The following is a 26,150-nucleotide window of genomic DNA, read 5'->3' on the forward strand; positions in this document are numbered from 1 at the left end:
AAAGTAGATTCTTGAGAAAAAGGATAGCATGATGGCCTGGGTGTTTTAGGAAGATGGCTGTGTGCAGGGAGGGAGACAGAGCTGGCCGTTGGGAGGTATAACACCAGTATACATCTGGTGTCCATGGCAGACTCCAGAATCAATCACAGCCCTGCTCTGCAAGATACAGCCTTAGAACCGTCTTGACCAGCCCTGCAGTCAGCCATGCCTAGTCAATCCCAGTGGGCTGTGAAACTCGATTGCCTCCTCTGTGTGTCCTACCAGGTGGGTGAGCCATGCGGAGGAGGAAGACAGGAGAAAAGAGGTTCAGGCCCAAAGGACAAAGACTTCGACTTTAGGAGTTCTGAAAATATAAGAAAGATATGTTTCTGGAGATGTTTCTTTTGTATTTGTAGGTTTGTGTTTTAATTAGGGCCAGAAATAGAGATCTTTTTGTATAACTCATTATTCAGTTGTTCTAGAAATGTTTTGCTTTTTATTTCCAGGTCTTTGTCACTAGTGTACAGTTTCTAGGCACTTGCTTTTTTTAGAAAGAAATTTTTTTTCTTAAATATTTAATAAACCTTGAAAATAGTAACTCCAACAAATGATGTGCCAAAAAAAAAAAAAAAAAGACTCTCACCCGTTTTTAATCTAGAAAGATTTGGATGCACCTGCTGTGTCCACTCGTGGGAGTTAAGTTGTCAGAATATGTTAAGCCACTATTTTGGGGTTTTAAAAAAAAGGTTTTGTTTTCTGTTATTTTTTTAAGAGCAGGTTTTAGATTGCAAAATAGCAAACAAAATTAAAAATAAAATGAAATTGTCTCATGTGTGGTGGAAGTGGGGGAGCTTCTCTTCTGTCAGTGTGTGGGCTGCAGGCAGAACAGAATGTTTATCTTAACTGCCTGTTGAATTTGGAAAATAAAGTTAGCAATAGCCAAAAGGCCTTCTTGTGAATAACTTATCACAAAAGGGAAAACATAAATCTAGCAGCAAATCAACTGTCCTATATACGCTAATATTTCTTAGATGGGTCTGTGAACATTGTTGCTTCATCATATGAAATTTCATTTCTTCCCACTCGATTGGTTCAAGGTCACTCCCAGGACCTCTGATTCCAGGTTTGTTGTTGGCACCAATGGCAGCTGCATTTTTTATTGATGACTTTTCTTTTTCCTTTCTTTCTCCCTTTTGTCCTTTCTTCTTTTCTCTCTTTCTTTTTCTTCCTTTCTTTTTCATTATCTATGTATGGCTCATGGTCAAGAGCTTACAAGACCCTATGAAAAAACTAGTTGAGAAAGAAGGAAAGAAGAAGACCGCCCCACAGGAAAGCACAGATGCGGCAGCGCGGGAGCCGAGTCAGTAAGTCACGAGCTGCTTCTCTTGGCACGGTCTTTCTTCCCACAGGTGAGGGTAGCACGGTCCTCACCCACCCAAGCTAGCCGAGGTTTCAGACACAGAGTCATTGTCTGACTTCCTCACTTCTCAGAGTGGATGTACTCACATCCAAGCCTAATGCCTTCCGCACACATTCCTGCGAGGCCATGACTCACTTATTCCAGTAAGAGACCCATTTCAGGGGACTTAGAAGGGGCACACTTGTGAGGAGTTGACTGGGGCAAGAAAGGGCCAATGTCCCCAGGCCTCCTGCCTCTCTGTCTCGTGGCCTCGGTTCCAGCTTCACACTCTCTCTGGTCTCTGGACCCTTATCTCGTCCTTTTGTCACCACTAGATGCTCTCCTAGTCAGGAAACTCCCTGGCTTTTCTCTCTTGAAGGAGCTATGAAATTGCATTAGTCACACGTGTAGTGTGAAGGCATCATTACACAACAGAAGAGTTGGGCTTTGGCATTTTGTTTTCCAGCGTCACGAATTTCTGTTTCTCCTCTGTGGAGCAGAGAACAGCTTCGAGTGCAGGACGTGACTGCCCCATCTCCATTTCTTGCCTCTTAACAAAGAAGGTTCCTCTTGTCATTTTAAATGCCAAGACGAACTTTTCAGCATATGTGTCGCGTGGTTCCTAATCTCATGCAGTGAGAAGGAGGTTTAAACATGAAGCTATATTATTTTCTACACAGATTTAATAGCGTGCAGGAATACATTCATCTTTGAACTGGCTGGCCCAGGAAAGCCAGATAGGTGACCTTGCCTCCATTCACTCTTTCCTTTTCAACACAAAAAATATTTACATGACAATCTTACGGGAAAACAGGGTTGGATTTTTACTGCATTTTAAAGTTTCTGATGTATTTTTTGACCCACAGATATATTTGCTGTCAATATTAGCTCTTCTTAATTTTAAAGCAAATACAGGTTAGAAAAGTTTTTGGTGCAGAATAAAGACAAGTTTTCACTGTATAATAGACTATAGAATGTGATCTGAATCTAATAAAATTTTAAGGGCAACCAGCTTGACCTACTCCTGGTGATGGTAATGATGCGAGCTATCATTTAGTGAGCACCTGTGCCAGGTACAGTCTGGGTGCTTTAGTTATGTTAACTCATCCTCATAATAACCCTAATATAGTCAAGGTGGTGTTTTCCTCACTGTATAAAGGATGGCTCAGAGAGGTTAAGGGACTGTCCGTGGCCCCCAGGGTAGGAAGAAGCTAAACCTGGAGTACGTCTTTGCATCTTCTTTTCACTATATAAGTTAATGCAATCAAAATAAAGCAGTCACCTTCACTCAGAAGGGGACCACCTAGGATTTTCTTGATTTTTTTTGAATTCATTTCAGATTTCTCAAATATTTTAGTATAACACTTCATTTTTAAAAGCTCAAAAAGTACAACCCAGTAGCTTTAAAATGACAGTGAAAATTTAACAAGAATTTTCTTCAGGTAAAAGTGGGCCATGGTGCTAGGAGGAAGATTCAGAGGCAACAAATGGGTCTCTGGTCAGTGATATATCTTTGTCTTTGAAGATAGGGTAAGAGTTGAGTAGGCGCCTGCCCACCTGGATTTGAGAGTGATCCTTTCAGCCTTGTGTAGTTTAGCAAACCTCCTGAGGTGTCCTGTCCTATAACAGCAAGAATCAGAATAAATCAATGTTTGATCATTGATTTTTTTTACTATGTTTTTAAAAGTGATAGCTGCAAGCATCTATTTTCTTTATACCTAACTACCCATCTAGCTATTGACAGAATATTTGCCTTATGATGAAACCAAATTTCAGATATTAAGATGCTACAGAAAGAGACAGAAAGCCAGCAAATTTATTTCTTCTTCAGAAAATGTGTAGCGTATAAATGACTATACGTTGATATTTCTTCCCATGCGTGTGTGTTTACGTGTTTGTATTGTTATAAGTAAAGTAATAGATATTGTTCTTAAAATCTGGCTATATCATAAATATAACATTTGCAAAACTTGTATGACTAAACTTTTTTTTTTATTTTAAGATTAATTTCATTAGAGGATGAAAACCAGCACAAGGAATCCTCTAGTTTTAAGAGTAAGTGTTGATATTTATTTAGAATTGCTTTTGAAATACTACTTAATGCTCAAGAGCTAACTCTTTTTCTTTCTTGGCAAACTTATCCTAGATCTTTCTTTTCCAGTTGAGAAAAGGCTAATTTGCTTCCTATAGATTGTCTTCAATGTTCATATATGAACGACGTCAACCCTATAGCATTACTTAGAGAATCTATGGATTTTGAACCAAAAAATAGCATCACTGGTTACGTCAGCAACAGCTCTTTAGAGCAGCAGCCATAATCAAAACCTGGCAAAAAGCTATTTCTGTTCACAACAGATGATAAGATTTCTGCTGTCACCATTACTAGTTCTAACAGCTATTTGGGCTGCAGGGATAGCTTTAATAAGATTGTGTTATTTCATCAGGAGAGTTTGATTTGCAGTGACTTGCAGGGTGGGTGTTGGTCATAGTTGGGAACAGATGGGGAGAGATCATTCCCTGCTCTACCAGATGATTCTACAGCCTGCCAGGGATGAGCCATACCAGATCCTCAGGTGAACGGAACCTGCGTGTTAGGAAACAGAGTCAGGGCATGGGGAGATGGCACACCGTGCCGTGAGGGGCTTATCAGCTCTGTCTCCTGCTGTTACTGCCAGTGTTTTCACTGGCCCTTCACCTCCTAAAGGGCTAGAGGCCACGGTCAGCTGCAGCAGAGCAGATGTGATGCAACGCCCAGCATTTCACTAGCACTTGAAGTCCTCCAAGATGCAGGGAATGTTTTACAGGTGTTATGAAGAGAACTAAAATTACCCCGACTCTGTTGAGTCTGGCCCTCGTGGGGACATATCCGTCTCTGGCCTGCTTCACCCGTTGCCCTGGCAGCCTTTCCGGGAGACAGAAGGAGGCAAGACAGATCCTAGAACGTCCCCTCTGCTCTATTCTCCTCCATCACCCTCCATCTCCCTCTGCCTGCCTTCCTGTTTTTTCTGACCACTTGTTTCGCCTCCTGTATTCTTCTCTTACTTTATTCGTTCGTTTGTTTTTTCCTATCTGCCTGTCAAAAGAGAAAACAAAGCCAAAAATAACTCACTTTTTTGCCTCTGATGCTTGGCTTCATGTTGTCCGCTCATGCGTGGCTGCCTTCACTTACGCATGTACTTGTTCCTTCGTCGAGCAGATGTTTACTGAGAGCCGCCTCTGTGCCAGGCACGGCACTGGGCCCTGGGCACACAGCAGTACGCCAGACATGCTCAGTCCCCTCCAGGATGGGCCTTACAGGCAAAAGGGGAAGCAGATGGTAACCTACCAATTACACAAGTCACCGGGCAGCTCCAGCTCTGGTGGGAGCTCCCAGGGAGAGGTGTGGGGCCATGGGGCCGTGTGTTAGAGCGGCCACACCTGTTTGAGGAGAGTAGGAAACTAGCTAAGCCAAGTACTGTTGCAAGGTTTGTCAAAGCAAAAGAAACAGCTTGGACAAAGGTCAGAGAAACCATGTTCCAGACCATAATGAGGAGAAGGTGGCAGGAGGCTGGGCCTGATCTCATTGGCAGTGGAAGAGCTCTCTGTCTGTACAGACCCAGGCCTCCAGCCTCATCGTACCCACAGCACGAGTCACTAGTGTTGTGGGAATCCAGGTAACCAGATAGAAAACTTTTAGTTCTGTGGGAAAATGTAAAGTGCAGTGTATTCTATTGGTATACAAGTTGCAAATCTATTTATGTGTATATTCATACAATATGCAACAATGCAAGGGAATCAGATTTTCTCTTGTACAGTATAATTGCTTGTGGTATTTGTATGATATTTTGAGATTGTAAATGTTGATCACCATGTTTTGTCTATGCACAGAATGGAATCCATTATAATGAGGTATTATCTGTCTTTTATTCTGTGACCTGCAGAAAGGCTAATGAACACACGAGCAAACCAAGTTTAAAGGCTGTTCTATTATACACGCACTACACTTTATTGTTTAGAACAGTTTTTTTGTTTCACGGTAAAATTGGGCACAAAGTGCAGAAATTTCCCATATGCCTCCCTCCCCCCTACGCGTGCATAGCCCTTCCCTCTATCAACATTGTACACTAGGCTGGTATATTTGTGACAGTCCATAAACCCACATTGACGTCATTATCACCCAAAGTCCATAGTTTACATTCACTCTTGATATTGTGCATCTTATAGTCGTTACAGATGTATAATGACGTGTACCCATCATTACAGTGTCATATAAAATATTAATAGTTTCACTGCCCTACAGATCCCCTGTGCTCCACCCATTCCTCTCTCCCTCCCCTCTAACCCTTGGCAATCAGTGATCTTTTTACTGTCTCCATAGTTCTGCCTTTTCCACAATGTTATATAGTTAGAATCATATGGTATGTAGCCTTTTCAGATTCACTTCTTTCACTTAGTAATCTACCTTTTATTTTAGCCAGGCCCGTATGGCTACAGTTCATTAGTGTCATCAAGAAATAGTCCATTACTTAAGTCACACATTTGTCCATGGAAGGAAAATTGTCAGATTGCTGTCATGTATAATTTTCTGGGTTATCTAGCAAACATTCAGGTTCACTCTTGGTGTTGTAGCAAACATTCAGGGCTGTTAACTCAGCAGTCATTGAGAGCCAATAATAGCTGGGGTAAAATGTAACCTTAGGACCCCTGTTTCTGCCTGAGAGAATTTGTGGATGCTGTTTCTTCCTGAGCTGTGTTTTACCAACATTGCGATAGTATATGAACATGCACACCATTCTGAGTTGGTGATAACCAATTGCACATGTTATATTACAGCTGAAGATGGGAAAAGTATTTTATCTGCCTTAGACAAAAGCTCTACACATAGTGCATGCTCAGGTAATCTAGATTAAGGAACTCTACTCCATTTTAATAATTTGACTCAAACGCCTTACGAAATGAAACTGACTCATACTTTTGTTTTCTTGCCTCTCCTCTAAAGGACCTATAGATGAACTGATAGACGTGAAACCTGAGGAAGGTGGTAAGGTTTATGTATTTCTTTTTTTTTTTTTAGTGTATTATGGGGGTACAAGTGTTAAGGTTACTTATATTGCCCATGCCCCCCTCGCCCCTCGAGTAAGAGCTTCAAGCATGTCCATCCCTCAAACGTTGCACATCTTATTCGTTGTGGTTGTATATAGGTTTATGTATTTCTTTGGTGTTATAATTTTTTAAATTTTTAATTCCTTTTTTACATGCAAGAACATGTAATATTTATCTTTTTAATAGTTCTGTATTTCTAAGCAAGTTGTTTTTAGGTGACCATCTTTATTAATGACTTTCAATGTGCCCAGGCACAAAGTAGTATATGTGGATCTGTCATAGTTAGTACAATTAATTTCATAAAGTTCGAACTACTAAAGCAAAAAGTTATGTCAAAGGTCACATGCTATAGTAGAAAAAAACATGGCTTTCAGAATCAGACAGCTGTGGATTTGAATACTGGTTCTACCATAAATGGCCTATATGGCTTTCAGTAATTTGCTTTATACTGAAACTCTCTTAAGCCTCAGTCGTTCTTGTGTAAAATGGAACCAGCAGCAACAGCCTTGATGGGATTGTCAGGGCTGCAGGACATGTATGTATATAAAGGGTGTTTCATGATCTCTGACACAGGGACACTATTCAAACGGTCACCACTTGGGGTGGTAGGACTAAGGATGTTTTCCAGGTGGTTTACTGTGCTGCATCTCTACTGAACCTTAGATTTGCCTGGTTAAGTCCCACCCAAGTTCATCAGACCTAAAATCACTTGCTGTATAACCCCCCAAAAGAGAATATAGAACTCTGGATTTGGATAAGATATGGATAGTATATTAAGTGATCCCAGGAAATTGTGTGTGTTCAGCCTAATCAGAGCCTCTGCTGTCCATCCTACCAAGCATTTCCTTTTAACAGCATATAAAGAGTCCAAAATACCCCTGAGATTTGGAGCCAAACTCCAGAGCATCTCATGGCCTTGTGGCTGGCACACAGGCTGCCCTGGTCTTGCAGGTTTCTCATAGGACTAGAAACTGGCCCAAATCATCCACAGGCCCCAGTTAACCAGGGCAGATGACTTAACTCGGTCTGAGCTTATTGTGGATTTACTTCAGAGGATGTGAGAGGAAGAAAGTCTCTGGAAAACAGAGGACATTAATTAAAGTTTTTTTAAAAAATGGAAAGGCACCACACCTCTGGCATTAGATTTCTAGGGCTTAGGAATATAAACTTGAGGGCAGAAATTTGCTTACCTTCCTGCAGGCAGCATACTGTGCAATATTCTGTGACTGTGCATATTTTATCAAAATGACTAGTCATTTGTAAATATTGAAATCTACCAGGTAATGGGAATAATAAAAAGTTCATGCAGATTGCCACAAATGGCCTCCATTTTTATAAAAAATTTCCCCCCTCGGCTTAAGAACAGAATATTGTGGTGGAATAAACATGTTTTTTATAAATTACTTTTTGGAGATGGAAATATTTTAATCTTGCAAAAATCAGATAAAGGCAATAACAGAACAAGCCTAAGGACCTACCACCCAGTTTCAACAAGTCTTAACATTTCACACATGTTTAATATTTATAATCACATATATGTTTCAACTTATTTTGATAAGAAGATTGTTATTCCTCCTATTCCCCATATCTTATTTATGTCATTTGCTCTTTGCTTTTATCACCTTCTTTAATGTTATTATTTAATAAACTTAATTTTTGAATAAGTACTTTGTTCACATTGGTACAAAAACCAAATTATAATAAAAGCGTGTACAGTAAAAGAACTCTCACTCCGATCCCTCTCCTCTAACCCTCCCTATTTCAATACTCCCATCCCCACACATATCCTTCCAGTGTTTCTCTATGAAGAAATAGTAAATATGAGTCCATATTCAGTTTCTCTCTCTCTTTTCAAAAAAAAAAAAGGTTCTTGGCTTTGGAGTTTGATTTTTTAAAACTTGATAATAATGGTACAACACTAGCCTAGTAGTTATGCATTTCTTCACAGAATTAAATTAGAAAGGCAGTAGCCTGAGATAGATGCTTACTTTCATAGACTTCCTCAAACGCTTGTGCCAAGATACATTGGAATAAGATTGATATCTTTCTATTTGTTTAAAACAACTTTTCGTATCTCATTGGTTTATGATTATGATCTTTGTTAGTTTTGCAGATTAGCAGCTCATATTCTTTTTTGTGCATTCAGTTTAATTCTAAAGATAAAAATACAAATGTGCTTTTCCCTAAAATGTGTACTTGTTCTCAAGCAGAAATACTATTTACGAATTAAATCCAATGTCATTTAATTTCTCCTTTCTCTTTATCACTGCCAACCCACAAATCCCTTACTCTGACCCAAGTGATGCTTCCCCACTATCTGCCTCTTTGTCTGTGTGGTCAACCCATAGGGTAGCATCGGCTTACCTGTTAGCGTGGCCACTAGCATAAAAATATTCTCTCAGTGCACAGAGAACTCGTGGTGACTGAAGAAAAGAACACTCATTAATGGGTTGACTTCAAAACGTGCGCCCTTTGGAAAACTGCCGGAAGGCCCAAATCCTGAATTAAAATGCTGATTACAATATGCAAGACATTAAACAGTCAAGAAATAAAAGAGCTTAATCCAGGGATGGCTGACTTTATAGGACTTGAGGGCTATAAGCTCTAGCACCCTGCTGCTTGGGGGCCGGTTCACTCCCAGTGACAATTCGGTTAGACAATGGCAATAGCTAAGGTATGTTATCAAATAGCAGACCGCCTCTGACAACAGCAACGATTCTCAAAGAGCCATTGCTCAGAAAATCACTCCTATTCAGTGTCATAATGAAATTTGCTTTCTCCTACTAAATAGATAATGTAATGGAAAACCAACATTTGACCACAGATTATAAAAATGTTTTCAGTGAAAAAGAAACTTAGTGACATTTTGAGCTACTTGAAAGTGGCTCTGAAATTGCCTTGTGACCACATGTGACAATCCAACCTCAGTTCATGAGTTATAGCATGTCTTTGTGTTTCTCAGAGTGGGACCAAGAAAAATAACAGATAACTGAATTAAAAAGTGGGGTTAAAAAGCAGAAAGGAGTTCAATAAAATTCAACTCACCTAAATCTCATAACTTGGCTTTACCTAAAAGATCTTTAAGACTAGACTGACCTAGCCAATTAAAAAAAAAATTTAATTGTCCATATTATAACTAAAATGTTTGTCTTCTGCTACTTCCTTGGTTACTACTTGCAGACTTGTGTTTCTAATTCTGGCTACGTATCAGAATGACATCTCATTCAGTAGCTGCTGTAGTTCTGGGTGACAACCTTTAGCCCATAGCAATCACCCATGTTTATCTCTCTGCGCCCGGTTTCTCCCAAGTCACTCAGAACTGTCTCCTGCAGTTATCCATGTATTACTGACAAGCGATCCGATCGCTTCCTCACACACAAGGTGGCAAGTACTAAGCTCGTTATCTTTTCTCCTAAACTTTTCCTCCACCCTGTCTTCCTCAGTGTCCTGGGATGTACTGCTGGCTTTAGTCCTTTCAGAAAACAACAGTACTTTTTAAACCAAAATGCTGCTGTTAGTTATTACTATGTAGTCTGTTGTGCTCTGTGTTGATTTATCCCTATAAAGATTTCTACAAAGATTCTATAAAGATTTTCTACCCCTGCCCCAGGTTGTATATTTTCTAGTAAGATTACTCAGCTACTCAGATCTAGACTGAAATGGAGAGAAGGCGTGAGGCTTATCAACAACTTTTTGTTGTTTGGGTTTTTTTTTTTTTTTTTTTTTTATGTTTTTTGGTGCCTACTCAGGGCCTAGCATTGTTCGTTTGATTTTTGTTTATTTCATGTTGTTTTTTTTTTCCTCCCCCAATCTGTTCTTTATTATAATGTCTATCTTTTTGCACCAGAAGGGAGTTTTTAGAATAGGTATTCTTGAATTCCAAATGGGTGCCATTCATTACCAGAGCCTTTTATAATAAAAAACATTTTTTTCTCGTTAGCCATTTTTGTAAGGTGGTTTCCTCCTTATCTTTTCCCCTGACTGTCTTTTGGGTGATGTGAGGAGAGTGTTGGTGTTTGGGGTTTTTCATCTACATCGCAAGTGTGTGGCCTTTACGATTAGTCATAATGTCAAGAGTGGGGACCAGGGAGAAACCAGCAAGAGAGTCTTCCTGCTTCACACGCAGATGAAGGGAAATTAAGTGACATTTATCTGTTTGTTTTCCTGTGCTCTCGTTTTTGGTCTATGTAGTTATGTTTCCATCTTCTGTGTTCCTAATTTATGCTGAGGTCATGAAACTCGGTATGATTTCAAAAATACTACCTGAGTGAGCTGTCGCCCGTTTCCCGCACTCTGTCTGAACTTGAGAGAGCTTCCTCTGAATGTGAGCTTTCACACCGATATCGCTCATTGGTTCAGGGTTAGTTCTTCTAGGGGATGTTCTTCTCCCAGGGGTCTGGGGTTTTTATAATATTTTTGAACCCTTGGGCAGTGCAGGGCAAACAAGCTGAGTGGATCTGCCATCTTGCCCATTCTGCCATGGTGCCTACAGAGTGCCCAGCAGATACGAATTTATATATGAGATCCCTAGTAGGTGTGACAGTGAGAAAATACTTTGACCTGCAAGCCAGGGGTCCCCGGCCAGATCACCTGTAATTAGTATATGACGTTGGGCAGGCCTTCTAACCTGGATGTCTTTTTTCTCATCTGTAAAATGAGTTAGAGGCCAAGATTTCTAAGATCCCTTTTGGTTACCAAAAAAAAAAAAAAAAAAAAAATGTATGATTCTTCTTATTGGGAGAAAACAGCAGGTTCTCAGACAGGAAGGCAGGAAAGCATGTTTGAGCAATGGCAAGGAGAGGAGTTTTGCTGAACCGTAGGCTTTCCAGATGGCCGTGTTGCCGGGTTGCTGTTAGGGCTACATTAGCACTTGGCTGTCAAGGTCCAGAATACCACTATGAGGAGGGCTGCTTTACTCCATAGTCGGGGAGCCCTTGGAGCTTTGTAAGTGAATAATCTCATTAGCCAGACTGAGTTTGTTTTCTGTTACTCATCACAAGATACCTAAAATGGGGTAATTTATAAAGAAAAGGGATTTACTAATATTTCTTACAGTTTTGGAGGCTAAGAAGTCCAAGGTCAAGGGGCTGCACCTGGTGAGAGCCTTCTTGCTGATGGAGACTCTCCACAAGGTCCCCAGGTGGCACAGGATATCACATGGCAAGGGGCCGAGCATCCTAGCTCAGGTCTCTCTTCCTCTTCTTATAAAGCCACCAGTGCCACTCACATGATAACCTATAACCTATTACTCTATGAATGGATTGATCCATCCATGAGGCCAGAGTCATTATGGCCCAATCACATCTTAAAGGCCCCACCTCTCAATATTGCCACCTTGGGGATTAAATTTCAACATGAGTTTTGCAGGGGACAAATATTCAAACCATAGCATGAGCTAAGCAGAGGTGCACAGTAGAAGGCTCTGTGGTGTGCCAGCAGCCTGGCCAATGGGCAAACCCTGAAGGAAGCCCAAACAGGAATATGTCATCAAAGTTCAAGAAAGAACCTGGAATTGGAGCTAAGATATTTGAGAATCTTCTGAGATAAGAGTGGAACCACGAGAATAGATTCTATGGAGAATGTAGGGAAGGGAGAAATGATACTTAGGATGAAACCAGAAGGGTAACCAGAGGAGGAGGAGGCAGCAGAGAAGGTCAATGAGATAGGAGGAGGCCACCTGAGATTCCCAGGAGATGACAGCATTTCCAGAGCCAAGCAATGGTGCAAAATGCTACAGAGGTCAAGCCTGAGAAAAGGATATTGGAGCTGGCCATGAGGATCTCACCAGTCACCTTCAAGAGAGCCACTTCAGTTTAGGGTGGGGGCAGGAACTTAATTACAGGCTGCTGAGAAAAGAGTGGAGACAAAGTAGAGTGTGTGGTTGTGGAAGGAAGAAGAAACCAGAACAGTAACTTGAAAGGGTGGGAGGAGGGCGGACAGAAATATCAAGTAAAGATGGATTCTTGTTGGGGTGTGCACACATCTCCTGAGGGCAGGGGAGGGAAGCATTGGAGAATGAAAAGCCAAAGCTGCTGGACCTGAATAATGGTGGGAGCAGAACAGACTCTGGAAGGAGGGGGAGGGCCCGGGGAGGGCTAATCTTAGAAAGGAGAGGTCAGAAAGTTGGAGAAGCAGGAAAGGTCAGAAAGTTGGAGACAGAGAGGTGAGGATGTGAGTACGTCATGTCTGTTGGCTTTTATTTTTGTAGTAGCGTCTGTGGTTGGGTTATCTGATAATGACAGTAAACATGGAGACTTGGGAACCTGCAGAGAGTGCAGGTGGCCTGAAGTAGCATCTGTGGGTTTGGCACCTGAGACCTCCACAACCTTTGCTTATTCTTTAAGACAAAAGCAGGACAGGCACCATAACCCTGTAGCCATATTTGCTCACTATAGGGGTGGAAGCTCTGGTTCCAGCTGTGTAGCTCTTACCAGGGCTTCTTTCAAACAGCTTATCGTATCTCTGTGTGTGTCCCTGTTTTCTCTTAGTCGAGTTGAATTATTTTCAAAGAAAATGATAGCATGATTCTCAGGAGCCAACTGACTAGAGTGATTTCTCAAGTCTCAACTTGACTGGTTACAGACCTAAACCTGTCCTTTTCTACTTGTAATTAAGTTTTTCTTATGAGTTATGTGTAGTAATTTCAAACATCTTAATTATCAGTGCAATAATTGGGAGGTTTTTGTGTTTTATGGTTCAAGTCAGTGCCAGTTTCATTGCTTTTAGCGAAGTAACAAGTTCTCTTAAAAGAGAAAATGTTCATTGTGTATATAGCTTGTTAACTGTTAAACAACCAGGATGCTAAATAAGAAGGCTAACTTCAATGACGAACCTCAGCACAGGCAAAATCGGTATTCAGAACTGGCTAGAGGCAATATCCCCACTATGGGTCCTCTTCCCATCTCAGCCCCTAAAACATTTGAGTTTGATAGGGTACAGTATTAGGAATTTTGGGGCTGAAAGTGATAGAGAAACCCTACTCAAAATAGTTTAGGTTTAAATTTTTTTTAAAAGGAAAAGAATGCATTGATCTGTGTAACTGAGGACACACAGTTGTAGAGTGACTGCAAGCAAGGCTGGCTGCAGGGGCTCAGACAGTGTTGTCAGGCTTCTGTTTCCAGCTCTTCAGGCTGTTTCCCCACGTGTGTTGGCTTCGTCATCACTGGAAGGCCCAAATCTGCGTCTTTAGAACTTGGGATCCCAACGAAAGAAAGACCCTCTTCCGTCCAGTGTCCATATACCAAACCCAGGAAGCCGCTGGCATGTGCCTGCCCCTGTCAGTCACAGTGGCCTGAGAGACGTACTCTGGCCATTCTCAGTCACACATTCTCAGTCACCCCATTCCCCTGGGGTGGGGGGTGGTGCTGAGCCATTTCAACTGGTGTCTCACCAGGATCACGTGGAGAAGTTGCTTCCCCCAAAGGGAAACCTGAAGAAGAAGAAGAAGAGGGGGAGGGAATGCTAAGTTAGCAAAAGCCACTGAAGTCCATCATAAACTCCATAGCACAAAACCTAAACAGTAAAAACAAAGATAGAGCTTTATAGTCTGCGGTCGTATATGTGGAAGGCTCACCGAGTTTCTTACTTGTTAATGTTAATGATGGTCTTTCTCAATGGACACCTTAACTAAAGCAGGGAAGCTGCCCCCAGGACTTGCGGGGGTGGGGGATGGGAGGTGAGCAGAGGCCATATAAAATGACTGTGGGAGGAACACACATCATTTCCAGGACACGTTTAAAGTCATCTGCTGCTCGAGGATCTACACGTTGATTTGAATTGGTGCCAATAAAATGGGTTTGGTTCAGTGATCATCTGGTATCTGTCAGGCTAGAAAGTAAATCATGAGAAAGGGTTTGGGCAAGTAGGAAGTGCACTGTGGAGATCTGTGAAATTAATGCACATAAAAAGGGTGATGGGGAGGCTAGGCGTGGTAGCTCACGCCTGTAATCCTAGCACTGTGGGAGGCCGAGGCGGGAGGATAGCTAAAGGTCAGAAGTTCGAAACCAGCCTGAGCAAAAGCGAGACCCCATCTCTACTAAAAATAGAAAGAAATGAATTGGACAACTAAAAATATATAGAAAAAAAAATTAGCCAGGCATGGTGGCGCATGCCTATAGTCCTAGCTACTTGGGAGGCTGAGGCAGGAGGATTGCTTGAGCCTGGGAATTTGAGGTTGCTGTGAGCTAGGCTGACACCATAGCACCCTAGCCTGGGCAACAGAGTGAGACTCTGTCTCAAAAAAAAAAATAGAATGGGGTGATGGGGAGAGAGAGGGAGAGTTGTGGGGGGGAAGGGAGGAGGGGAGGAGGAAGAGAGAGATGGGGGAGAGGATGCTGAACACAGGTGTTGATGGATGTGCCCTGACACCGAGAATATTGCTTTGCTTTGGCTGCTGCCTTCATCCACAGGGTGAGTTTCCTGCCTTCCCAGTCCTGCCTCACCCACCATGCACAGACTTGGGTGGCTCCTGTGCCACCCTGTTACTACAGCAGTCTCAGAAGCCTGTTTAAAATACCATTTTCCCATCTTCTCGCCCACAACACCTACAGGCTGTGTCTTGATGAACACTTCTGTGATAGCACAGACAATAAGAATGCTTACATTAGACAGTTGTCCGATGGAAGGGATGTTCTGCCACTGTTTTTAAACTAAAGTGACACGAGAGTGATTAAACCCCTCCCCTGCCTGATTTATAGCCTGTCTGCTCAACACATCAAAAATCCCCTTCATCTTCAAGATCTTTATGTAAAGTGTGGGTGAAAACAGATCCAGTAAAGCCAACAGAGAGAAGCTTTATTTTAAAAAGCCTTCACTGATTAATTATCTTATATAGTTGAGGATAACCTGGTAATCTCACATAATGTGACTGCATCAGAATTGCAGTGTAGCTCAGAGAAAATATAAATCATGATTTTTTTTTCTTTATGATTTAACAACAAAAATCTTTGCAGTCACCAAGAGGCAATTAGATGCCACAACAAAAGCCACAGTTAATAAAGCCATCAGTCCTTACTTCTCGGAATACGAAGAAAACTCAAATGAGAGGTCTTGGTGCAGAATTTCTGATAGTAATATTCTCCCTGTGCTCAATATTCAGTATTTTGTCAATGTTCGTATGGTAAAGATGGTTCTCCTTTGAAGTCTTTCTTCTAGACAGGCAATTGGGTTTAAGGTGTATTTCTTTTGGTCTTCCTGACAAGTCTGTGAGGTGGGCATGATTAGCATTATAACTTTATAGATGAGAGCAGAGGCAGGGTCTTGCTAAAGTCACACTGCAAGGAAGAGGTGGACCTGGGGCTCTTCCTCAGGTCCTGTGCTCATTTCAACCCTCCAGAGCTGTACCCCTGGTCTGGGAAGGTCACCCCCTGGTGCCATTGGGGAGGGTTTTCTCCCCATCCTGTGGCAGGACAGGCTGCCACAGGGCCCGTTGCTGTTGTGGCCCTGGCAATGTGGATTGAGGGACTTGCGTGGGAAGATTCAGGGAGCTATACAAACAAGGAACTAAGATCTCAAACCTGCTTCCAATCCTGGCTTTGTTGTATGTCTGAGGAATGTTTGGTAAGTTTGCTTCTGTATTAAGGAAAAGCCAAAACCCTAGAGTTTGATGCTCAAAAACTGGCCTTGCTTTGGAGGAAAAGGGAAGAGGGAGCATGGGAGTAGAAATTTAACTCTCAGATCTCTTCAGATTATGGGATGCATTTATATTTTGATTAACCTTTTCTTAAATCTGCCCGTCGGCCCATCTGTCGCACCCCAGCACCCCAGCCCCCATGGCATTCATTCCCGAGGGCTTGAGTCCTCGGTGCTGATGTTTTGTGCTCCATCACTTCAATCAGCTTGCCTGGGCCCGGTGGCAGGGAGCCTGGAACCGGAAGGTGACAAAGATGACCTGCTGCTGTTGAGCGAGATCTTCAACGCGTCCTCGCTGGAAGAGGGCGAGTTCAGCAAAGAGTGGGCCGCGGTGTTCGGAGACGGCCAGCCAACGGAGCCAGCGCCGGCGGTGGCCCTGGGAGAGCCGGACCCCAAGCCCCAGGTGGGCTCAGGCTTCCTTCCTTCGCAGCTTTTAGACCAAAACATGAAAGACCTACAAGCCTCGCTACAAGGTATGTGCTGTGGGGATTGTTTGTTTGTTCGTTGTTTTTATTATTATTTTAATCCAAAAGCATATTTCTACCTTTTTTGTCTTTTTTGTGTTTTCTATGTTTTTGTCTTATAATCCAATGACCTAAGAATCTGGTGCTTTTGATCGTTCATGGATTATGTGGCAGGGTTTAAAATATATTCCTTTTCATGATTTTCTCCCTATGTTAGCATTTCCTATTAATAAAAGGTTAAAGGGGTGGTTCTATATTGTCTGGCTTTGATTTTAGGTTTCTTGTGGCATATCTGAGGACCAAATTGCCTTTATTATGGTCATGACCCTGCTGTCTTGGCCACCCTTGCCTGGCCACCACCCTGAGTTCACCACATTCCCATAAATGCACTCTCTTCCTGGGGCCTGGCCGACATTACCTTCTTCACTCTTTTGTCACACTAAGTTTTACTTTGCACTCACTCTTGCTCCCTTTCTGTCCAGACCCACCCTGCCCTGAGGATCCCCCAGCTCAGCTCTTCCTGTTCTGCCCCAAACACAGCAGCCAAGCAGTGCCTCCTCAGCCACAGCAAAAACAGAGCTCCCACGCTGATCACAAGGGGTCTGCAACATCAGGAAGTGTTCAGAGCACCCCGAGTGTAGCCAGCAGGCCACATGCTGTCTGAGCATTGCTGGCATGGGAAGCGTATTGGTTCCCAGTGCAAAAATGAAAACTCAGGTTGAAATTTAAAATTTTGAGTTTCTAAACACACAGACCTCAGGAAGGAAACCATTCTCTAGTATTTCAACACTTTTTTCTCTTTTCATGTAACTTTAATTGTAAGACGGGAATCACTATTAAGAAATTCTCAAACTGCTGTAGTTTTTCTCCGAATTTAGGCTATCTCCTTAATAAACAACATGTTTACGTAGCACTTAAAGCTGAGAACAAACGGCAGAGCTAGAATGATTAAGTAATTATGAGCTATTAAAACCTCAGGTCTTTGGAGATGAGATCATGAACACAGGAGGTGGTGGGCAAGACAAAAAAAAAAGTCTTCCCCTCCTTTTTTATGAAATGCATGCCTCCTTTTATCTTCCTTTGTGGGTCCTGTTTTGTAGCCACCTCCTTTATTTGCAGTCATGGGGTTAAAGATAGCAGGGAGAAATGAAATCCAAAAATGCTTCTCCACCCTGAGTTTCACCCCTGGTTTCACCCTCTCCTCCAGGGGAGCTCGGATGAGCAGTGCTGCCAACTGACTTGAGTTTCACCGCCCACCTGTGGTGGAGGTGCTAACACGCCGTGAGAGTCAGAAGGCAGGGCCCGCCCGCATCCTCAGCCCGTAGCTTAGGGCTGCTGAGGGCTCTCCAGCCATGTTGCAGAACGAGCCCCACTCAGACGCCCAGCCTTGGAAGCACAAGAGTGACAGTGTTCCCACGTAGCTGGGTGGCTGAGTGGCGGCCGCTGCAAGAGCCCACGCAGGCCCACAAGCCAGACGGGGGGTCAGAGCTCCACGCCCTCTTCCTGAGCAGGCAGAGCGAAGAGAGCTCAGCTCAGGGCCCACAGCCCCGGCGCCGGAACTACGCCTGAGAGCACTGAGAGAGGCAGTGGCCTTGGGGAATTGCATTCCAGCCTTGCCCTGAGTGCGAGGGAAAGCCACCAAATCACACTGGTCTGAGGAAGGGGGGTGGTGTTCTGACAGTGAGGGAGAAGCGCAAGCTCCTACTGTGGAAAGAGAAAGGGGCGCTGCAGAGGGAGGCCGTGTATTACTGAGGCAAACAGAGTCTCATTTGAGGTTGCCATCCTGCTAGCACTTGGGCAAGCCATTCATTCACCAAATATTTATGGGGTCCCTCTGCGTGCCAGGTGCTGGGAGTCTGTCCGAATACAGAACAGACAAGGCTCTCTGCAGTCCTGGAACTCACATTTTGATGGGGAGGAAACAGACAGTGAACAGTAAGCGTAATAAATACGCAAAATGTCAGGGAGGAAAGGGAAGAGTAGAGCTGGGATAGGGACTGCCGGGGGCTGGCAGGGGAGGTCAGGCTGCAGAACCGAACTGGGTTCTGACTGGGAAGACGAGATCTGAGCAGAGATTCGCAGGAGCTGAGAAGTAGCCACATGGAGGTACCTGGGGTGGAGGGACAACCCGCGGCAGTGCCCTCAAGTGAGGACGGGCCGGGTGCGGGTGAGAGTCTGCGGGAAGGACACTATGGCTGGAGCTGACTGAGCAGGGAGACAGGTTCTCAGAGGTCGCCAGGGAGAGGCCGCGTGGGGCCTCACAGCTGTCGGGAGAACGTAGCCTTTTTTTCAGCCCAAGCGAGACTTGGAACCATCACAGCATCTTGAGCCAAGGAGTGACATGATCAGATTTACTATTTAAAAGGATCATTCTGGCTGCTAAAAGTTTCCTCTCCTCTGCTGGGGTTCTGTCAAGATCAGTGTTAAAGGAGTTATCTTGCCATTCAGCTCCTACCACTCCTGTGGATTCCCAGAAGATGCAACCCCCAACTCAGGGAACCTTCAAAGGGTGTGGTACAAATGAAGAACAGGCTCTCTACCTCTGTCAGAGCAGCTGCTATCGTCACCTCCATTTTATAGCCCAGGAAACTGAGGAACAGAGCAGCTGAGCAATGTGTCCCACATCACACCCCTGGTTGGGGGCTGAGCGGACTTTGAACCTGGGCAGCCCGATTCAGGAATCCCTGCCGTTCACCCTCACCTCCTGTGGCCTCTCAGTTCAGTGTCTCTGGTAGCAAAAGTGATCGATTCCCCAGCAGGGGCCTGCAGGCCTCTCTTTGGAAGCTGCCAGAGCAGCAGGACTTATCATGACCAGTCTGGCCGGGCATCCTGGTCACACACAGGGACCTAGACATCCTGGGGCATCATAGAGGAGGAATGTGGGTGGCGGGAATCAGAGTCCCTGCCCTCACAAAGGTTGAATGATATTCCAGAATAGGAAATGTGAATTGGGCTTGTTCTAGGAAATCGTAATCACGTGCCCCAACCATCCACACATTCGCCCTGGTGCTTGCAGGCTGAGCCTCCCTGGGGGCGGCTGGGGATGGAGACCCCTCTGCCTCTTCCTCCTCCTCTCCCCAAATTCTCCTCTGCCTTCCTCCTCTCTCCTCATGCTGCCCACAGCCCTCTGGGGAATGGAGAGGAGGGGATGTAGAAAGAGAGGAGTTGCCTCCTCCTTCCCTCCTACTGAAAGTTCTAGGAGGCCAAAACAAAAGACTTACACGGAGGATGGAGTTGTGCTGAAAATTTGAAGAAGTTAATTTTAGCTGGGATTTCTAAGACTTTCTGCAGTTACCAGCATGATAGGGGCTGGGGTTTCCTGTGTCACGCCGTGATGAGGAAAGTGCCATCGGGGGCCTCTTAGTGTGAGCAGGAGAACAGGCCAGAGAGGGAGACAGGAGAGGCTGGGGCCGCACAGTCAACATTCTCCTCAGTTCTCCACCAGTATCCAAAATTTAACTCAGAAGTAGACACTGTTACTGGAAAGATTACCAGCCGCTCAAAATAAATGCACCAGGACATCTTTTAATTTGGGATTCTGCAAAGCAAAGTTAGGAGTCTTGTTCCAAATTCTCGAAAACACAGCCTTCTGTTCCCTTCAGGGTATCCTTTTGTCTTACTCGGTTCTCACATGCTGCTGCCATCTGGGCGGGTTTCCATTTAAGGCCAATGTAACCCCAGGCTTTGGTTTATCTCAGAATCACCTTTCCTCTACCAGAGCTCACCTCTTGCCCTTCCAGGCCTAGCCTGGCTCCAGGTCACTGGCATTCCCAGTACCCGGTACTCATGGGACCATGTGAAGGACAAGACAGTTTGCATGCAGAACAGGCCCTCTTAGTGCAAGGCAACGGGACTGTTAGTTCCATTGAAGAAGCCCCACTTTCTGTGCCTGCAGAGGATCATTCGCAAAGCAGGCCCTGGAGATCTGCAGGATTTAGTGCATAGGAGGAACTGTGATCCACACCACCCTCATTTTACAGGTGGTGGAATCAAGGAACCCCAGAAAGGCCTTGTGACTTGCTGAGTTGTTGCAATTTGTCCACTATTATGAGTAATATCTAAACTCCCCCGCTTGGTTTTCAAGGTCCTTTAGGACCTGACCTGGTCTCTGAGCTTCCCACGCCACTGCTTAGCATGTCTTGATGACTTTGTTCTGCCGCGGAACGTCAGTGTTCCTGGCTCTCCCCACCACGGGGCCTCAGCATATGCTTGCCCCTCTCCCTAGAGTATGCCCCTCACCTACACACCTGTGAGCCTAACGTCTCATCCTGCAGCGACAGTGTCCTTGCATCCAGGGAGCCTTCCCTGAGTCCCCCACCTCCATGACACCCCTTACTTAATCATTGCTCTCACCTAATTGTAAAATGGATTTCATTTTCTCTTGCTCTAGGTTGTCATGGGGACAGGACCCATATTTGTGTTGCTCACCATCATATTTCCAGAATGTAGCTCAGTGCCTGGGATATAGTAGATGTTCAAAAAGTACTTGTTGGATGGATGGGTGGGTGGGTGGGTGGGTGGATGGCAGGCAAGAAGAGAGGGAGAGAACAACTGATAAATGCCACCAAATTAAAAGATAACAATCCAAAAGTGTGATCCCCTGAGGATGAGGCCCGCAGGGGTTAGACCTGATGTCAGCTGAGCTGTACGGAAACCCGGATTCAGCTTTGATTCATTGGAGGCCTGCTTTCTAGCCTCTCCGCTACCGGGTTTCACCTGCAGGATCCCATTTTACCCTTACAACCACCGAGCGAGGCGGGAGTGTTTATCCACCCTGCGTTGCTAGTGTGGAAACCAGGGCTGAGGGGAATGCCATTGGCAGGAGATTGCTTGGCCATGGTGGCTGTGGTGTTCCCACCTTCCCTGTCAGGGCCAACCCCACCTCAGAGGTCCCCAGGCTGTAGTCACCAGCTCAGCCCTGGCTGGGCTCTCCGGGCTGGTGGATGACATTCACAGCAAAGCACTACTCTGGGTGGTGTTACTTGGCCTCACTTGCTGCTCGGGCCAGCCGGTGTTATTTCTGGCTGATTTATATTTTCCTTTATGTAAGTAAAGGGGGTAGGGTTGCTCTAATAAAATTTTATATGTGTTTCCTGCAAACGGGTAGCACATTTGACATATCAAAGGATCCTGAGAGCTAGGAGAGTCATTCTGTGCACCAGGCTCTGTGCCCCGGGGTCTCAGTCCTCACCACCCCTCTCCTGACAGAATCCCTCTGAAACGGGCTGACATCTTTCTAGCCACACCTTCATGTGAAAAACGCCCCAGCCAACTAACACCAACTGAAGAACAGTTGATGGCAATTATGGGAATATTAGCAACACTAAGTTCTCTTTAAATAGCATTTTTTCCTGACAGAAGCCAAGACATTTGAAATCTGGCTTGGCATTCCATCCATAATTACCCTCATTGCACCCTTCCCCTAAATAATTTCCAGAGTGATATGAGTGAGGTTAAAATTGCAGCTGAGCTTAGAATTTGCTTTAAAAAAAAATAGTGTCACAGCCATACTATTTTACCCCTTCTTGCACATGTAGTCAAATTGTTAGACTGATGCATAATAACTGTTCTGAGGAAAGAGTGTGACATGGCACAGTCTTCAGGCTCATCTGACCTCTTGTCCCCTGCCGCAGAGAAGCCCCCCGAAGTCTGTGGATTCTAGCTGTTGCTTGTATGGTTCATGGGTGTTTAGGTGAAAACCCGTCGTTACAAAGGAATTCAGTTAGGTGTTTATAGTTTTCTCTACAAAGGAATCTGCCATTATCATCCTTTAAATCATGCTCAAAAATATTTGTATTTCTGGCATCTTTTAAATATGACTTGATATGCAGACATGTATTTATAACTTTTCACGCACATGCACATTGCATAACGGGAGGTGAGCTCCATTTTGACATGTAGATTGATTCCTACACCTCCTTTTAGGAACGTGTTCCATTTCATACTTTGAAAAATACAGTGCTTTGAATCTGCCTCTTTTCCAGTATTCTCTGCAACCATTTTTGAAAATGAATGTTGTGCATATTTTTGAGATGGGAAGGACTATCTTGTTGCATTCCCATTGTATCAAATAGCATACCTGGATCAGGGAGGAGCTGGTCTCTGTACTCCTCGCCTGGCTCTTCTCTGAGTCAGTTCAGGTTCTCTCTAGAAGGGTGGGCCTCCATGAACTCAGCCCAACAGGACTGAAGAGTATAAAGCTGCAGGATTTGGACTCAGCTACCTGGGGTCCTGACGCGGGCCCCTCTGTTTCCTAGTAGGGCCTCTCTCCTTGTCCTGGCAGCGGCCTGAAAGATCTCCTGGGATTCCAATCAGAATGGTGACCCGGGAGACCATATAAGGCAATGCTTCCCAAACTTTCACTTGCATAACAATCATTGAGTGTTTGTTAAAACAGTTCCTGGGCTCCACCCCCAGAGATTTTGATTCACTAGGTCAGCATTGGCCCATAAATTTGCATTTCTAACTAGCACATAGGTGATGCCCATGTTGCTGCTGAGGGCACAACACTTTGGGGACCACTGCTCTAAGAGACTGAGGCCAGGCTACAGGGGTTAGTGGAAAGGTGGCACAGGCTCTGTCAAGCACAAGTGGGTCTTGAGGACATTTGGTGTCAGGGCAGGATTGCAGGGAATAGGGTGACAGTTACCCAGTTAGGTTCAATCCTTCGCAGCTTTTCCTATGATTGGTATTATTTGGCACACGTGGAAACCACAACTTTAACTTTCCACATTTACCACTGTTTTATGTGATTTGGGTCTAGAAGGAATATGGTCATGGGCCAATTTTCTAAGAACCAGGGAGGTTATATTATTCCTGGATTACACCAAATACTGGTCATTTTTTAAAATTGCTTTATTGAAGTATATTTTCTATACCATAAAATTCACCCATTGTAAGAGAAGGGTTCAAGGATTTCTTGCAACTTTATATTGCACAACCAACACCAACCACAGTGCAGTGTTAGAACATTTCCATCATCCCAGATGGCTCCCTCAACTTCTGGTGGTTTTGACTATTTATGAATTATGTTACCTATATGTTCAAATACTTTCCAATGAATAACAATGCCTTCTAGAGCCTTTTATAGTTTGTCATTATTTTAGACCCAGTAATAGGTCACAGGCCACCTGTGTCATTACTCATTGGTTAGTCTTCATATATAAGTCTGTGTGCCACTTGCCACAGTAAAATAAAGTAATTCAACCAGTGAGTATTATATTGTATCTACTGTGTGCCAGGTACTGCATTCCCATCTCTTAAAACAATGCTTCATGAATGTACTCCTCAGAATTTGAAAGAGTACTTTAATAGTTTGTTAATTCAATAGCCATACATTTGCATACCCATTGTGTACCTGGCAGTGCACTAAAGGATATAAAAATGAATAATACATAGTCCCTGGCTTCAAGGACCTCCTGATTCTGGGGGATGAGACAAAAATGCAAACCAGTAAATATGGTATGACTCTATAATTAAGTCCACTGGAAATCATAGAGTGGCAGGGTGAACAAATGTTAAATCCTGTAATTTTTGTGCATATACCGAGTGACATTCTTACTCTGGAAATTGGTTTCACTGCATCATCTGAACTCTGCCATCCAAACATGATCTTTCTTGAGGGGTTTATCAGATACAAAATCTTTTCTTTAAGCATAAGGGTCGCAACAGTGATGCAGTCGTCTTATGGTCTACATTTCACAGTGAGAATCAACCGTAGACTTAATCAGCAACATCTACCTGTGCTGTGTTAAGTATTTTGGAGCAGATTGATGAAAAAAAGTCCTTGTGTCATTGAGAAGACAGGACTTACACATAAAGAACTAAAGCAGAGGTGCAATGAAGCCAATGGTAAAGTTCTAGATTCAATCCGAGGCATGCTAAAACATCAGACTGACAGTAAATGCTATGGTGAACTGGGCTGGCTTCCCTTAAAACCAGAGTGCTGAATGCCTCTTAATCATTCGGGGGAAGGTGGGGCATGAGAGCGTTACAGAGTATTGGGTGGTTATACAAGCTAAGTGCCATTGTAAGAGTATGGCATAAAGTTAAAGAGGATTTTCTTTCCCCCTCATATATTTGGACTGGACTGTCATTTATTTATCTGTATTAATTAAATCTCTCAATTTAAATTAGCAGTGTAGAAAATAAATGGACTGGATCATATTGAAAGTTGAGAAGACATGCAGTTTACGAGTGCTGTTGCTTCATTTAATGATACTTGGTTTTTTTTTAGCTTTCCCCATTTGTGACAGAAAAACAAGGCACCTGATTTCCTTGCACATTATTGATAATCTTTGGAATGATCATGAAATGATGATGCTTGAGAAGAAAAATGGGCCTCAAGCTAAAAAGCAAAAATGCTTTTTGCCTTAGCCATTTCTGATTTGCGTTGCAAAATTCAATCTTTTCCTTTGTTTTTTGTATTTTTGAATTGGGCATGATTGTGCATATCTCCTGTCCCCTCAAACGTATTCCAGTATGAGGGAAGGGTCTTGTTATACCTTCCTCTTTGGAGGCCACCGTGGTTGAGAACCACGTGTGTGTGCCTAGCAACTGGTGGGTCAACATGACTGCTATTCACTAGCTCTAACGTGCTTTGGTTTTAAATATTAGGCTGGTCAGAGAGCAATGTCAGTCCTCCTTCTACTCCATGGCCAGCACCAAAGACAAGCAGTCCCAATGGCAACAGCCCTGCAGTGAAAGGTAATATGGTGTTTTATCCCCATGAAATGACAATTGCCTTCCTTTCCAGTGGCCTAACCTATTTTCTGTATCTCTTTACTAATTTCTACTTGAGCATCTGGGGCTCAAAGGAGGGCTATGAGATGGAGAGCTTTGCATAATCCTAGAAATTACATTCTGACTTTTTTTCTGGCTTAATGTCCTACTTCCTAATTCCCTTTATCAAATTGTACGTAATGTGGATGAATCAAATATCTGTGTCACCATGTGATCGGGTGGGTCCCCAGGACTGGGTAGAAATATCGAGGAAGGAAAGACCACTGAGGTTTGCTATCTTTAGCAGAAGATACCCTTGCCACCACCAAATAGGACATTGAATTCATGCTCCTCAGATTTCTTAGTTGTCAAAAGAGGTCTTTTCAAGCTCAGGCCCCCGAGAGAACTGAAGAGCCCGACTGAAGAGCTCATCTGTATTTGCAGTTCTCTCTCTCTTCCTTTGGTCATCACCCACTTTCCCTTTGTTGACCACAGGAAGTTAAAGGGAGTGTCTATTCCATTATCATCAAACAGCATTTCCATGATGTTCTTTTAAGTGCTGTACAAATAAGTTGCTCCTGGTTTTGCCTCCATCAGTGGCACCCTGGGGAACATGAGGGGTTGCCCCAAAGTGCAAGCACCTGGCTCCTCAGGGCAGGGCCATGATCACACTGAGGACCTTGTAAGACCTTTGCGGAGGTGAAGAGGAAGGGGAAGTGAGCATGTAGCATATTTTCACTGGAGATCTCTTTAAAATATCTTGATATTCTCTGTCAACACTAGAGATAGATTAATCCACCTACATCAGTCTTGCCCCATCACAGTGTCCTTGTGTGACCTCTTACATGACAAAAGAAGGACAAGTTGCTTCCTTT

The 26,150-nt window shown here is 43.8% G+C and overlaps 1 protein-coding gene across 21 annotated transcripts in view; it reads left to right on the top strand.

The window, feature by feature from the left end:
- Positions 1-26,150, top strand: part of ICA1 (islet cell autoantigen 1) — a 148,783-nt gene that overhangs the window by 120,449 nt on the left and 2,184 nt on the right. For 8 of the 21 annotated variants that reach the window (XM_012757107.3, XM_012757108.3, XM_012757113.3 and 5 more), the window contains exons 9-14: positions 1,246-1,343; positions 3,381-3,433; positions 6,191-6,253; positions 6,357-6,398; positions 16,297-16,563; positions 25,171-25,260. In XM_012757107.3, the coding sequence (XP_012612561.2) occupies positions 1,246-1,343; positions 3,381-3,433; positions 6,191-6,253; positions 6,357-6,398; positions 16,297-16,563; positions 25,171-25,260 (613 nt within the window). The remainder of the gene's footprint in view (positions 1-1,245; positions 1,344-3,380; positions 3,434-6,190; positions 6,254-6,356; positions 6,399-16,296; positions 16,564-25,170; positions 25,261-26,150) is intronic. The other 13 variants (XM_020289833.2, XM_012757112.3, XM_076006417.1 and 10 more) reach the window with 3 other exon arrangements.

Source organism: Microcebus murinus, chromosome 9, assembly GCF_040939455.1.
Source record: "Microcebus murinus isolate Inina chromosome 9, M.murinus_Inina_mat1.0, whole genome shotgun sequence".
In the NCBI taxonomy this organism is placed as follows: Eukaryota; Metazoa; Chordata; class Mammalia; order Primates; family Cheirogaleidae; genus Microcebus; species Microcebus murinus.